A 15,762-nucleotide genomic window follows, 5' to 3' on the forward strand; every position below is an offset into this window, starting at 1 on the left:
GCATAAAAGCTCTTGGATTTAGCTTGAGTTGCAGCTCCAGAGAGGCATGTGCTATTGGTCGTGGTGCTCAGTCCAATGGCTTAACATTTTTCTTTCCATTCTTTCCATTGCTTCCGTGTGAGATTAGTCACTTAACTCATACTGAAGTCAGTTTAACAGTATGAAGTTTTTCGAAATGATTCTGCATTGTAACAAACAGTTGTCACAGTCGGTTCACTAAGTCACAAAGCATGCTGAATGTCAACAATGCACCCACTTTTCTCATAGCGATCCAAAGTTGTCAGTTTGTTTCTAACGAATACCACCTTCATACATACTTCTTTTGCTCGACAGGCTCACTAAATTTCATTTTACTAAAATTTTTAGATATAGGCATGGTCAAGTGCAACTTCACAGCTCTGTTGACCTGTACTGATGAGTCATGTATCCACAAACATGACCAAAGATGTGCATTGAAATGCATTAACACAGTTTTGCATTTGTGTACTGTTAACAGGTGGCATCAGTGGACTTAAAACTAAATTCGTGTACGCGTGAAAATGTGTGTAATGAATCTGCGTGTAATGGGATCTACCTGTACCTTTGTCACAGGTATGTGTGGGCTGCAACACACTAATTGGCCAAGCAATGAGATGGTGGACCCAGGCAGAATAGCACGGGGTCCCCTTCAAGGGGTTAATCCTCAGCACAATGTACTGTATACAATGACCAGCCAAAACGTTATGACCACTAGTTTAATAGCATGCTGCTTCATCTTTGGAATTCACTACAGCAGTGACCTTGTGTGGCACGAGACTTCTACTCACAGGTCACACAGTTGCTGTAAATCATGGGCTGGTGGTTTGTGGATGTAGAACTAGCTCCTGATAGTATCATGTTCAGATAGGTGGATTTGTTGGATGAGACATCAGTGGGAGTTCACTATCATACTCCTGAAAGGTGCCAGTGCCATCAGGGAAGACATTAAGTATGAAGGGTTGCAAGTGGTCTACAATAATGTTCATGTAGTCCTCAGTGGTCACAGTGATTTTGATTACTATCACAGGTCCCATGGCCTACAAATGTGAATGTCTCTCATAGCATAATACTACCCCCACTGGCCTGCATCGGTGGACTTGTACATGTTCAGAGTTGCTGTTCACCTCGGTGAGGGTATACTCCGACACAGCCATTGTCTTGATATAGCAAATACTACGAGCTATAACACACATCATGCCGTGTAGTGGTTATCGTTGCTGGTTGGCATGCTGCGAGTCGCCAGTTCAAACCCGACCACCACCAGTATTCCTTATTATTTAATAGTTATATTTCAGCAATGTTCTTGAAATAACTTATGTTTGTAATTTTTATATGTTCTGGATTGTTCAGTATTTGCGTGAATACCAGCATTGTGGAATATTTGGTGCTCATATAAATTGTTGTTTACGACTTTGTACACAACGGTAAGGAGAGGCTACAGAGTGATGCAGCAGATTTCTTCGTAGGAAAGTTGGACGGGAGCAGAAATGATAAGTGAGCAAGTTAGCACAGCAAACAGAAGATTTACTTAACTTGTATTTCTTCAAGAGTATGAAGACTCATTACAAATAATGCAACAAGAAATAGAGCCCAGTTCTCAATATGAACAAGGATGAAGCTTGCTGTTCTAAACATGGACAATGGTGTAATAGCAAAGACACTCCAACTGCAAGTGTGTTGAGTGGTTGCTGCCGGCTGTCCTATATTGTGACAGCAGAGCCACTTGAGGTGTGGCTCAGCAGTCATTCTCCATTGGGTCTGCTGGGTCCCGTAAGACTGCTATCAGTCCCTTTCCCCAGTTTCCAGATCTCTCCTGAAAAAATACAGGTCATCCATTTCTGTCGTCGTTCTGTAGTCCATCCTGACCCAGAGCTCTACTTGAGTACCCAATACTTCAGAGTTGTTGCACAGTCCTGTTTTTTTTGAGCCTTACTTTTGATAAAAAGCTGACTACAGGGTGCCTCAAACAAATGTATACACACTTTGAACTGTCACAGGAAATTTATTTTCCATTCTACAAGGTTAAATTTCTGCAAATGGAAAGATTAAAGGCAAGTTTGAAAAGTTAATGTACTTTCTTTCTGATTGATTTCCAGAACAGTGATCTTCAGAATCAATACATTTCTGAGCATGAGCCACCATTGATTCTGTACATCATACCAAAGTGTCCAATGTGATTTCTGCACAAACTGCTAGAATCTCACTCCAAAGTAGGTTTAGGTTATGTGGTTCTGGCTGCACATCTAATCTTTTACTGTGTCCCATAAGAAGAAATCGAGCAGTGTAGTTGCCTCCTGCATCCTATGCACTGGCCTGTGAAATTTTGATACAGGTATGCCCCTATGACAACATGGTGAGGCTCCATCTTGTTGGTATCAAAATTTGTCATTATCTTACAACTCATGTATAGCAGGGAATATGGAATCAACAAGTGGTGGTAGATACTTTTCTCCAGCTACATTGCCTTCAAAGTGGAAAGGCCCAATTAGTCCCCTTGCAAACGAACCACACCACCCATTCACACCAGGACAATTCACAGCCTTTTCACCTGTAATGTGAGGATTATCTTAAGCCCAATATACGTAATTGTGCCATATTGACAGTTCCATTAAATGTAAATTGGGGTTCATCTGAGTAAATTATGCTACCCATAAATCCCGGTTCACTTATTACATCTCCTGAATCCATTCTGAACAATCTAACCTTCAGTCTGATACGTTGTCATTGAGATGTTGCACAAGCGTTGGGATGTACCCACGAAACATGCCTTTCTTCAGAATGGGTAGCACACAACTAACACTTAACAATACTCTCATGTGCCACTTTTTGTGCACATTACACAGTGTTCCGTGAACTTTGAATTTGTCTCATAGACATGTCATTGTTAACTTTGAAGGTGGTGCTATACCATACTCACTTCTCCACTGTCTTTGAACCATAATGACATTCTGAAACTTCTGGTACCATTTAATCACTTACTTCCACACTTCAAAGCTCAAACATACATCCGCCATGTCGAGGTTACATCCTTGTCACTAGCGGGATTGCACAGCGAGAGTTACAGTTCTGCTGCCACCTGTTGAAGAAATATAACATTACTTTTGCCCAGTAGCTGAACCATGTAGAACAGGAAATAAATTTTGTATGACAGTGTAGAGCGTGTATACATTTTTTGACATACCCTGTAGTAACATGCAGAAGCTTAATGCATTCTGCTTCCATGCATACACCTCATGGGGGTGTCCATCAGCCTACTCTTCTTTGTATTTACTGGACCATGATCTTGTCCTGACTAGACCGTGGGTGACAGGTTTATGACTTGGTGGAGCCTTTGGCTTTGAAATTGTTGGACCCATTACAACATTGTGGAGTTTTTCTGGCAACTGGCACCTTCCGGACTAGTCCCAAGGACAGTCTCCTTGCTGAAGCACATATCTTACCTCTTCAGTTCCATCGATACCAACTCTTTGTCTCCTGTGCAATTCCCTGATCATCCAACATATCCCAGTCTTTTTGCATACCGTGGGCATCTACCTCCTGATACATTGCCTCTCAGCCCTCTCTCATGATCTGTGCCTCTCTTCCCTCAGATTTGCCCACCTTCTTTTCACATGCAACCCTCACCCCTGCCCCTTTTGGCATTTGTTATTCAGTATTCAGTTCTTCAGGAGTTTCAGGGTACTACCAATTTTTACACTGACGGCACTAAATGTGTGGATAAGACAGGACATGCTTTTACATCTCCTGCCAGTCAGGAACAATGTTTGTTGCCAGAAAAGAGTAGTATTTTTTTAGTGGAGCTGACAAGCATTGACAGAGCCCTCCACTTAATTGTGACTGAATGAGCAGTCTTCAGACCATCTTGTCAGCCTGTGGTCTCTGCTATTCATCACCTTCTCATTGAACTTAATCATATTGACTGCTTGGCTGTCTTTCTTTGGGCTCCCCCCAAGTCATATTGGTAGGGTATTCCAGGGAATGAACAGACTGACTGTTTGGCTAGAGTGATTACTTGGCCCCATTTGCTTTACTGCTCCCAGGTGCAGACTTATGGGTGCAAATAAGATCTCTGCTCACCCAGATATGGAATGACCTATGATTGGCTAGATGGCAGTGAGGGGAGGAGACTTTAATTTACTATAGTTCAGTCAGTTCGCTTGATATATTTGTGAGCTACATACACAAGCTTTCTTTATAAAGCAGTCTATCTATTAGTGAAAACCACATCAAAATCACAGCAGTAGTTTCTGTGATTAGTCGAAATGTACAGAGAGAACTGTGGCGCGGGACTTCAGTTTATACAAGGGGTCACTCCTAAGAGTCGTAAGGTGCATTTTCACCTCATTTCAGCAGATATTTGCAATTTTGTTTTTTCATTGTGTAATTGGAGTCAGCCCAAAGAATAGTGCACATCATGTCATTCATGTGATGCCCATTGTCAGCAGAAAGCGTCAGTTTGTTTCCTGTTACAAACAAAATTATTTTCAAAGTAGATAGAACTTTCCCAAGTTAGTCTAGTGGGATATCTGTTTTATCAGTTTGTATTAACAAGGATAGTAAAACACAAAGAAAAATCAGGACTCCAGCAGAGATAGCTCTGTCCTGGCTCCCGCACTCGTTGTTAGCGCCAAACGTGCAACACTACTGAGTTGCTGCTTGATTACTGTTAATTCCTCATGTTTTGCTGTCCTTGTTAGTACATAAAACAAATATCATACTAGACTAATTTGGTAGTGCTCTATTGAATGGGAATGTAAAATTACAATTTAAAAATAATTTTGTTTGTAATAGGAAACAAACTGACACTTTTTGTTGACATTGGGCATCACATGGAAGATTGGATGAGGTGTATTTTGTGTATGCTGACTCCAGCTAGTGACCTGTTCTGGCTTTGCTTGGTAATCACTGAGTATCTGAGGCTGGACAACTTGTCTGGCATAGCTGTAATTTGGTTATCGGATGTTGCATAGAGCTATACATGAAAATTGGAGAACAGCATTAGGTAAATGAATATCATCTCTTTCATATATACAAGCAGCACACACCAGGAAAGTTCTCAGGAGTGATGAATGATATCTGTTCCCTATTTAATTGGTATTTGGAATGAATGGTAAGAATTGAAGAGGGAGATCAAGGCATGGATACACTAAGGAGATTCAAATAGATGGAGGGCACATTAGTCATTCAGAGCTTAAGAAGCTTGCACAGGATAGATTAGTGTGGAGAGCTGCAGCAAACTGGTATTGTGGCTGAAGACCATAACAGTAACTATAGACCCCTGAATAGAAATCTGTGTGCCCAATGGTTGTAAGAAAGCACAAGCCACACATCTACCAGAAGGGTAGCTGCAGTGAAAGGTGACAGGAAGCAGAAATTATTCAGTCCATATCTCTCAAATTCCGTGACCCATGGTGTGGGGAGCTATTGGATACGACAACAAGTTTGATGTAATTGTTGAAGGAGTCAGATTGCTTTCCAGTATGTGGCAATAATGGTAAATCCTGTTCCCAAACCCTTCATGATCCCAGTACCAAATGGCATATTCCAACTGGAATGCAAGACACCACTCTGCAGTTCACACCGTAAACTCCTAGGAATCTATGGATCCGTATCTGGCCTACTGCATTGCCCATAAGGCTTGTATGGAATACTATTGGATGACATAGGTCCATGTGAGCCTCCAGCCAGTAATCATCATGAACTTAGATAGCATGTGTTTCAAGTACGGCAAGAAATTTCTCAAGACGACATTCAGAGGCTATTTGCTGCCCTGTTACAAGTTTGAGTGTGTTTGTGCTCAACTGCTATTGATGGACTTCAGTTCTGAATGTAATGAAAGTTTAATCAATTTATGCCTATTGTGTGGTAAACATCTCCACAATGTCTAATAAATATTGAACTGCTGCTTAATGGTATAACACTTCCCATTTCTGTCAGTGTAGTTTGTCTTTCCCAACTGGTCTAATCAAAAGCATGTTGACTACTTAACAAAAGAAGTGAGTTAGCTGATTTTAGAACTTCCTCTTTTGAGTGTTCATATACAGGTTTGTGACAATGGTGGAAAAGGGTTTGCCCTTAGCAACCACACTGGTCTCTTCATGGCAGTCTCCATTAAAGATAAAATAGATAGAGATTGGGATGTGTCTAAATAGCACCATCATGTCATCATTGAATTTCTCATTGATTAGCTTTTTATTCTCTTCTAGTGGCACCTGCGCTGAAGAGGGGAAACAATGTCAATATTGACAAGAATGCTAGTGTTTTGAAATTTGAATTGACTGCACTGTTGTTGAAAGTCCTGTGGGTTACAAATATGGTGTTGATGTTTACCAACATACATGCTGAGAATGTCTTTCAGATACTTGGAAATACCATACGTTTCTTAAGCTGGAGCAAAATAGTACACCTTCATTATGCATTTTAGGGAGTTCGTATAACCTTCACTGTACCAGTCCTTGCATACACAACGTCTAGGTAATATTTTGTGCCAGACTGAATGCTTGGAGAAGTGTCAGTGTTTTCCCATGGACCTTCCTGGTTGGTTTGTTGTTTCTGTAGGTAGGCTAATTTAGTATGAGTTTCATCTTCTCCATATACTGCACTGGGGCACAGACTGGAGTGCAGACAGCGTGCGAAACGCCTGACTCACCCATGGTGCCTGCAGGTGTGAGTAGTAGTTGATCCAACCTCTTGGTATAAGTCCATATGCATACCTGATGATAGCATCTCATTCTGTTATTGAAATATTTTGCATGCCTGACACGACTATCCACCACTTTGACTTCTGAGGCAGATGATATATAAAAGCATACCATCACAATGTTTGACTTACTAGTAATGCTTTCTTTCACTCAAATTGTATTTGAAGACTGTAATGAACAAAGTAGATACTGAGTTCTCTATTGCAATAAGTATGCTGTTGATTTTACACACACACACACACACGCACACACACACACTCTGAAGAAAGGTGAATCCAAATAGCACGGGTTTTGAAGCAGCTGCCAAAGTCACTGGTGTGATGATGTTGGGCATAGTCAGCAGTAGGGGTGGGGGGGGGGGAGTAGGTGGGGGGCTAGAGTTGTAGCTACGCAGGCAAAATTTGGAGGTGTGGTGGATGTCTAGTTACTTGTACTGATGTAAAATGTTACAAAGTAATCACAGCATAGCTGATTATGGATGAGAAGAATGACCTGTACATTGCGGAATGGGAGTAGCTTCATAGTGATGGACTAGGATAACTGCATAAATTGGATAGGTGATGGAGTGTTGCAGTGTGGATGAGACTGCTGGCAGTTAGAAGATACTCATTATCTTGAAAATAATGGAGCTGCAGCTTTATAGCAATTTTACAATTGAAGTTAAAATAAATGATATTGGGAAGACGTTTTTGTGCATATTATCGTCTCTGCAGACCATAATGCATGATGTAAATTTTAGATCTTTCAATCTCGGTGTGTCTGCTCTGAAAGAAACATTTCCATTTGCTGTGTGAACTATTCAGCTTTATTTTCTATTTGACTTTTCAGGCCTCTTTTATTAATAAACATTTGATTCTTGAGTCTCTGTTGTTCTTTTATAAACGATGTGGGTAAGTGCTTGATGGTGAATGGTAACTGTGAACATTTATTCATTGTAAGAGGTTAATACAGTTATGAAAAAATGATTAAGAATTACATTAGTTTAATTTTGTGCCTTCAGACATCACAATCATGTCTTGGACCTGACCTCAGCAATACGTTTTTCTGGTCTTCCAAACAATGCACAATTGGAAATGGCACCAATAGCTAAGCAACGAAAAGAATCTGAAGTTACTGTTGCTCTACAGTCTGAGTCTGGAAGCAGGAACATGGGAAGTTTTGTGCCAACAGGTGATTATGTTTCAACAATAATCTAGGATGAAAGACTAATGAAGTTTCCGTTTCACTCACTGTGTTCTTCACTCTCTATTTTTAGATAATTTATGGGACATTGTGCAGAAACTTTGTCCAGAAGGAACAGATATTAGCTCAAACCCTGTGGTGATATATATGCGTTCAGAAGTAGTGGGCGTACAGAAACTTAGAGAAACAACATTAAGAAATCTGGGCATAACTGGAGGTAGAGCCATGTTGAGGTAACAGTCTTTCATTGCAGTAGCCACTACCATTCAAAATTATATTTTTCTGTTTATTAAATTTTAATTTTGCAGGTTGATTCAGCGTGCACCAGAAGAGCTCCAGTATCAAGCCAATGTATCAGCTCCTTTAGCACACAGATCTGTGGAACCTGTTGCTAAAAAGGCACCTGAGATTGCTAAATCCCCACCAGAGCAGTTAAAATTATCACCCAAGGAGTTAAAACCCCACAAAGAAACTTCAAAGACAGTTGAATCAGCAATAAGGAATGTTACTAGTGCAGACATGGAAGGGTGTGTGCATTCCACAGATGTAACCAATGTACAGCAAGTGACTACTACTAAAATTGAAGAGAAAAAAGAAAATCAGGACATATTCATTGATTCACAGAGGTGTACTGAAAATAAAACAAAGAAAATTGATAGAGATGATGCTTTGAAGATGGATGTTCCTGTTGACAGAGAAGCTGCTCCTACCACAACACATTGTGCAGATCCAGGTCCTGAACCTGTTGAAGAAGAACTTATTCTAGTAAGATGTTCATCTTTGTGAACTGGTGAAATGAGGTTCAAAAGTCATATCATCATGCTCTGTTTTAAATGATGGGTTGGCTATTTCCTTATAACTTTATTTCAATAATTGATAAGGATCTAACAATGAAACTAGTTTTTGATTCAAATCTCCAAACTTTGAATATCATAAAATAATGTTATAAGTTTTCGGTGGAAATCAATTGTGATGTTCCGTGAGGAGAAAAATTTTAATGTATTTTTACCAGCACTGTTGAAGTGCTTTGACTTTTCATAACACTGTGATACCTGTGTAAATTAAGTTTTGTTTCTTTTTCAGTTAGGTGATAGAAATGCTATTGCTTTCAATTCTGCTTGCGTGCAGAGTGCTGTTTATGATGATCTCCCAGATGATTTTTTTGACCTGACTGTAGAGGATGCACGAATATTACTGAGAGATATAAAACGTCGAAGGTAGGTTTGCAGCTAAGGTTAAATGAGAATTGTGGTTTTTGACTGTCAGTTTGACAGAATATTATTACTGAGATCGCTGCTACATTTATGAACACAGCATCTTCCGATGAAAGTTACATAAGCACCAACTTTCTCCTTTAATTGTGGGAACATCAGTTTTCTGCATCTACATAGAGACTCCGGAAGCCACCATACAGTGTGTGGTGAAGGGTACCCTGTACCACTACTTATCATTTCCTTTTCTGTTCCACTTGCAAATAGTGAGGCAAAAATGACTGACTGTATGCCTCCATATGAGTCCTGATTTCTTGAATCTTATCTTCAATGTCCTTAAGTGCAATGTACGTTATAAGCAGTAAGGTCATTCAGCAGTCAGCTTCAAATGCCAGTTCTTTAAATTTTCTTGAAAAGAGCTTTGCCTTCCCTCAGTGATCCCCATTTGAGTTCCCTAATACTCTCCATAACACTTGCGTGTTGTTTGAACCTACCATTAACAAGTCTAGCAGCTCGCCTCTGAATTGCTTTGATATCTTCCTTCAATCTGATCTGGTACAAATCCCAAACATTCGAGTAATACACAAGAATAGTAGAATTTTGTTTTTTAATATTACCTTTACAGGTATGAGGTGAAGCTGTTAAGTTTGCACAGTGATAATTAGTAGCATTCGTGTCCTACACACTGCTCAACAAAGCATTTTCACAGATGATGCTTCACCGTCAGGTTGTAAAACTTTGTTCATGAACACTAAAAAAATCTACCAACAATAATAATTATAGCGTTCATAAGATAAAATTGTATAAAGACAATTGGAATATGGGTGCTCATCTTACATTACAATCGGTATCAGTCCATGGCTGCCCCATCCCTCAGCACACACTATACCAGGCTACGTCTTGCTTCTATAGTGTGGGATCAGAGTGTCAGGTTGACGCTTATGCAGGGTTAGGGGGTTGTTGTGAAGTGACATGCATCAAAGAGAGATAACAAATTTATAATTGTGTAATGCCCTAAAATAATTCCACAAAGCGACTAAAAAATCTTATTTCATTGTCTTGTACATTCGGAACATTGCTGTGTTTCTTTTAATGAATCTCTATTTCTTCTAGCAAGTAGAGGTTCCTCCCCTTCTTTTATGTGTGCAAGATTTTTAATTCCTTTTTTATTCCCACAAGGGGATGTCCTATTTCATATATATGATTCACAACAACTGATTTGTCATAATTACTTAATCTGAATGAGTCTTTATGTTCATTGTACCTGATCAAAAATGTTTTTTTTCCCTTTGTGGGGTGACAGATAAATAATCAGATGGTTAGTACTTTGCCATTTTGAAAAGGTACTCATATTATCTGTGCGTGCTTTACACCTACCTTCGCTGTTTACAAAAGCCTGAAAACTATTTTTGCGGCCAGCCAGGAAGCAATGGAGAACATACTGACCATAATTTCTAGTCTACAAGTCCATGTTACTCTTTGTGCTCACTGAAAGAAAATGTTCCTACTTTCCGTTTAGTCAGTGGGATCAGGAGCTGTAACCATAAATAAAAGTTTTTGGTGTTGGCTGTTTGATATATTCTGTAAAAGTTCACAAAATATAATAATATCCCTAATGATGATGATCATTATAATATTCCTATCAGAAACAGTTTAGAGGGCACATTTACAGGAAATTCCAAGTAAAAAGGTGTGTCGCCCTGACTTCTAATACCAAAAGTTAATTGCTCACCTTAAAAGTGCAAAATAATTTTGCCACTTGCCATGTGTTTAATAAACATTATGGGTGGCACATCCATGAAATCTAAACGACCCAGGACAGTATACAGTCCTCAAGAGTTCACTTTCTACTTTTACCAAAAATGCCTTCAAGTCTGCCCAGTTCTGACGTCATCTGAGACAAAACATATGCAGGCATTTGACTGACACGAACAGATTTATATCTCGGTGTGAAGTGTCTCCATCGAACTGTCTCACTGACCATATTTGTAAATGGGCACAGTGGACTGCCAAACGGAACATCTGCTGTCAACTGCCCTAGACCCAGGTAGCAGTATTTAAGTGGCCCTTTTCTCAGGCCTGTGTTACTTACTATCTCTGTTGTTTAACAATTTACAATCTTCTTAATTTTGATATAAATAGTTAAGTTTGCTTTAGTTATTGAAATTTTTTTAGCTTAGCTGCATTTAAACTTTGCCAGCTAGAATCTTTAGAATGAAGTACATAGTAGAGCATGTTCTCTGAACTGCCTCTTTAAGACTCCTTGTAAACTCTGTCATTTACAATAGCATCTTGAAACTTAGTACAGCTGTAATATTGCATGCATGTAATCGAGTGTTGTAATTAGAACTTTCTATTACAAATACGAATGATACTTAATCCATCATGAAATTTTCGTTCCAAATTTGGTTTTTAGCAGGTAACTTGAAAACTAATATAGGTAGCTTATTAATGTTACTTATTTAATGCTTTTACGTCAAACTGTGGTTACATACGGACTTTCATCTATGTGACAGCTTCAACTTTTTGTCCAAAAGCAGATTTTGAACGTAGTATTGCTCTAATCAAGCTGAGACCTGTAACTTTTAACTGTGACATACATTTCCATGTTCTGAACAACTTTTAGCTTTGTAGTCTTATTATTCATGCCATTTATTTTTTTCTTAAGCTCGTATATTTTGTCTAACATATTCATTTGATCTTTCTGAGACCTTACAATGTTAATATTAATATACTGAAGCATACATACACTGATGAAGTTTGGAAAAGTTATTTTAATTTTAATTTTCATTCTTAGATACGGTGCAATCCTTTATATGTTAAGCCCAGGCAGGTGTGTTATGACAGTGTGGTGCTGGTAATAGTGAACTGGGGCAACCCCTGGCACACACGCTTGCCTCTGCACCTCTTACAATGATACAGCGCTTGTTTTGCCTTGTCACCCTTCATTTATCTTTTTGAAAAATTTATTTTTGAACAAAATTAAATATTGTAAACAAGTGATGTTACTATAGCCAACTGCTTTTAAATGGAATTGATTTTAGCTAAATTTTCCTTATTAATGTACCCACAAAGTTAACCATATAGAAAAACATAATATAATGGGTTTTTACAACCAAACTTTACCTGAATGAGGAACACACAGAAACATTTCACTCCTTTACAGATTTTTGTAGTACTCACTCGTTTAACCACAACTGTAAGTGCTGTGATATGTGTCTCCTTATGAACCACTTTCACTAAAACATTTAAGATAGATGGAGGGAAGTCACTATGGTTTGTGTCCCTCTGACAGTCTTACAAAAATGGAAAGGGGAAGAGTCACTGTTGTTGGTGTCCTCCTAGCTTTGTTATCCAGTACAGCTTGTAGGATGCCGTTCATGGAGCCTCCAATCCCTGAGAAACAGGTAACATACCCTAAGTTTCTGTTCTCAATTTATATCTAAGGGAGGACAAAGCACATTCCATACTCTAATTTCCTTCTATAATTAATTTAACAGTTATCAGAAAGAATTTTTCTTTTTTAAAATTTTATTATTTGAAAAAATTTATTATTTGGGAAACTTGTTAACTTTTTCAGAATGGTTATTGGCAGTATGTTGCTTCATAAAATTGTGATGTAACTCTAGCTCACTTTTCCTTGTTACTTCATTATTGTACTTGAATCACTAACTTTGCCTTTTTTTTAACTACAGCCATTGTGCTCTGAAAGTCAGCATATGTCTCTTTAAATGTCACATTTTGGGCTAGTTTGCAATTCACGAGTAACCTTTGTAAGCTCCGTCTTCATATGGCTCAATTATCATACAGATCAGTACACTAAAGGAGTCATTTGTCCACCAGCAGTTACTTTGCTCTGTTACACACATAATTAAAAGCTGTTTTCATTATAACATACCAGTACTCTACAATTCACATTTCTTAACACCTTCGTTTATCTGTATTGTTGTCTGTATGTGTCAGTATTTATCTGTTAATTGAGCATTTGCTTTAAGCAAGATTACGCATTTCTCAGTCCTATTTTATGAGACAGGAGGGAATTAAATCCCAAATTCCACAATTTTACCATATATATCAGCCTACGGACTTCATTTCTCATACTTCTCCCTATTTTCATTTATTCATATATTTCACTTTCCTACATATTCGATGCTTCTTTCTCCCATTTATCTTCGTCAGCCTACTGACCTCAGTATTTGTATATATGTTTGGTGTGATCCTCACACCACATTTGTACATCTTCTTCAGTTAGTATCAAAACACTTTGTCTTGCCTCAATTGGCACCATATTAGTACTCTCTATCTGCAGACAATCTTACTTCCAACATGAAAATTATTAATTTATGCAGAGTGTATTCTTTCAGATTTTAGGACTTTCCAACTTCAGTTATTTCTTTTAATGCAAAGTATCTGTATTTTTGCGGATATTTCATATTATTCGTTAACTTTAGCCATTATTTTTCAATGAGTGATGCTAAGAAGTTAACTGTTATTTGAACATTTAGAACTTGCTATTGCAAACTACCTCTTCTGTTCTCTTATAGGTTGTCAATTGGGTATAGTCATTTTCAGGAATCATTCTTACTTACTAGGAAGATATTACAAACTAAAAGCATATGGACAACATGAAGGCACATATTCCTTACTTACTATAGGTAAATAGAAGAAGAGAATGAAACTTGAAAGGGGAAAAAGATTCAACTAGTGGGACTGCACAGTGTGCAAAAATGTGTGTCCACCTAAGAGTGGCACACTCTCTGCAGAATCTAATTACTATCAATTTTGAAAAGGCTTCAGATCTACAAGGTTCCATAGACCTATTCCAATCAGTATGCGTTTGCATGAAGCTTAGCTATTGTCCTGAATGCTTCTTCATTAACAGCTTCCATTCTCACAACATACATCTTATAAAGTGTTTTAAAAATTTCTGTCCGGGCTTTACATTCAAATGACATGTATATCCATTAACTTAACCAAGCGTCTTTGAGAATACTTTGTGATGAGTGGTGAACATTTCTCCTAATTCTACTCTTTATCAGAAGTCTGACCTATTGACTGTATCCTAGCCTCTATTTCTTCCAGAATATAGTTCTCTTCTGCATTAGCATTTTGCAGATTATTCCTAAATTCAGTATCTTCCTGCACATATCCCTTATTTCTCACTACTATGATAGGCAGTTCCCATGCTTCATTATTACTGCCCACATAATTTCCAATGAAAAGCTCCATAATCCCTTGAGAATCTGTTCTGTTAAAGTTAATACTAAGTGGCTCTGATCAAAGTCAATCTTTCCTTGATATTTGGTTAAAAGGGCTGTACCAATCAACATTTTGGCACACAACCTGAACACAATTGTACAAAGTGATCTATTATTATGTTACCTGTACCAACTAATCTAAAAGATTCACTTTGCATTGACCTAGAAACTTTTCCAGTATCACCTGTTACCCTTAAACTGCTTACTTTCATGACAGTTAACACATTCTTATTGGGAACAGAATCAAAGAATGTTTGGGCCAAAGCACTGGCTTCGCCACCACTGTCGAGAAGACAGTGCACCGTTATTCCTGAGATGTTAGTTCTTGTAATAGTGTGAGTTATTCTAGTTTGAACAGGTTCCTCATGAAATTGTCTCCAACTAAAGTAAATTTGTTCAGTTGCAAGTACATTTGTGCGTAGATTCACAGAGTCATCAAACATTACATCTGTAGCTGCTTTTTTCCAACCTGTCCACCTGTTTTAAATCAAAGTACTTGATGACTTCCTGTCACGTCAGCTAAACTGTTCTCTACCTCTGAGCAACTGCGTCCCTGTGCAACATTGCTACCTTTAATACTGTTGTCTGCTTTTACAGTTTGACAGTTTGTGGCAAGTCAATATAGCTGATACGTTCCCTGACCTCATTATTATTGCTACTCCTTTCATCTTTACAATTCCTCCTCCTCAAAACCTTGCAAAACTGACTCTACTTCCTCTACCAAAACTTCAGCCTTCAGATTGCCATTATTGTCATCTTCATCCTCATATGATTTATCCCACGTAATTTGTTCTTTCCCATTATCTGTAGCATTTTCTTTTTCCTTCTTGTCCCATTTTTCTGATGTGTCCAAAATTCTGTCAGCTAGATAATGAGAGCGGTTTAGTACATTACTGTTACTGTCTTGTTATCGGTTGGCGTGTGCTAACTTTCTGTGGGCTGTTTTTTGTTACTGGCTGCGTTACTGCTTCCACCTGGTGAGCACCAGTTTCCTAATAGATGGGACGTAGTTTCTCACACATGGTGAATTATGTTCATTTGATTCAGATTCAGATCGGGTAGCATTCTGGTCTCCATCTTGTCTCAACTATACATTATTTATATTTCTGCCTTTGTCATAATAATTACTGCAAAAGCTCAGTGGCTGTCTACCTCTTCTTCATCTAAAATGGCATTCCATTCTTCTAACATTCATGTTCCCACTGTCATTATTTCAATTGTTTATATGACTGTTAGAGGACCTATTACTACTCTGCACCTGCTCCACAACAGCAGCTACTCTTTCCACTTTCTCTAGATACTCAATTAACCTAGCCACATTATCTCTAGGTGCAGAAATGATTTTCTGCCAATACCAAAGCAGCTTATCTACTAGTCCCATGATCATCCTTT

General features: G+C 38.4%; 1 protein-coding gene across 1 annotated transcript in view; it reads left to right on the forward strand.

Moving 5' to 3' along the window:
* The window catches only part of LOC124789865 (tether containing UBX domain for GLUT4), a 55,354-nt gene that overhangs the window by 22,928 nt on the left and 16,664 nt on the right, over window positions 1–15,762 (forward strand). Inside the window, exons 3-6 of the mRNA XM_047257377.1 lie at window positions 7,720–7,889; window positions 7,975–8,134; window positions 8,210–8,666; window positions 8,985–9,118. Coding sequence (XP_047113333.1) covers window positions 7,720–7,889; window positions 7,975–8,134; window positions 8,210–8,666; window positions 8,985–9,118 — 921 coding nt within the window. The remainder of the gene's footprint in view (window positions 1–7,719; window positions 7,890–7,974; window positions 8,135–8,209; window positions 8,667–8,984; window positions 9,119–15,762) is intronic.

Source organism: Schistocerca piceifrons, chromosome 3 (assembly GCF_021461385.2).
Source record: "Schistocerca piceifrons isolate TAMUIC-IGC-003096 chromosome 3, iqSchPice1.1, whole genome shotgun sequence".
Classification (NCBI taxonomy): Eukaryota; Metazoa; Arthropoda; class Insecta; order Orthoptera; family Acrididae; genus Schistocerca; species Schistocerca piceifrons.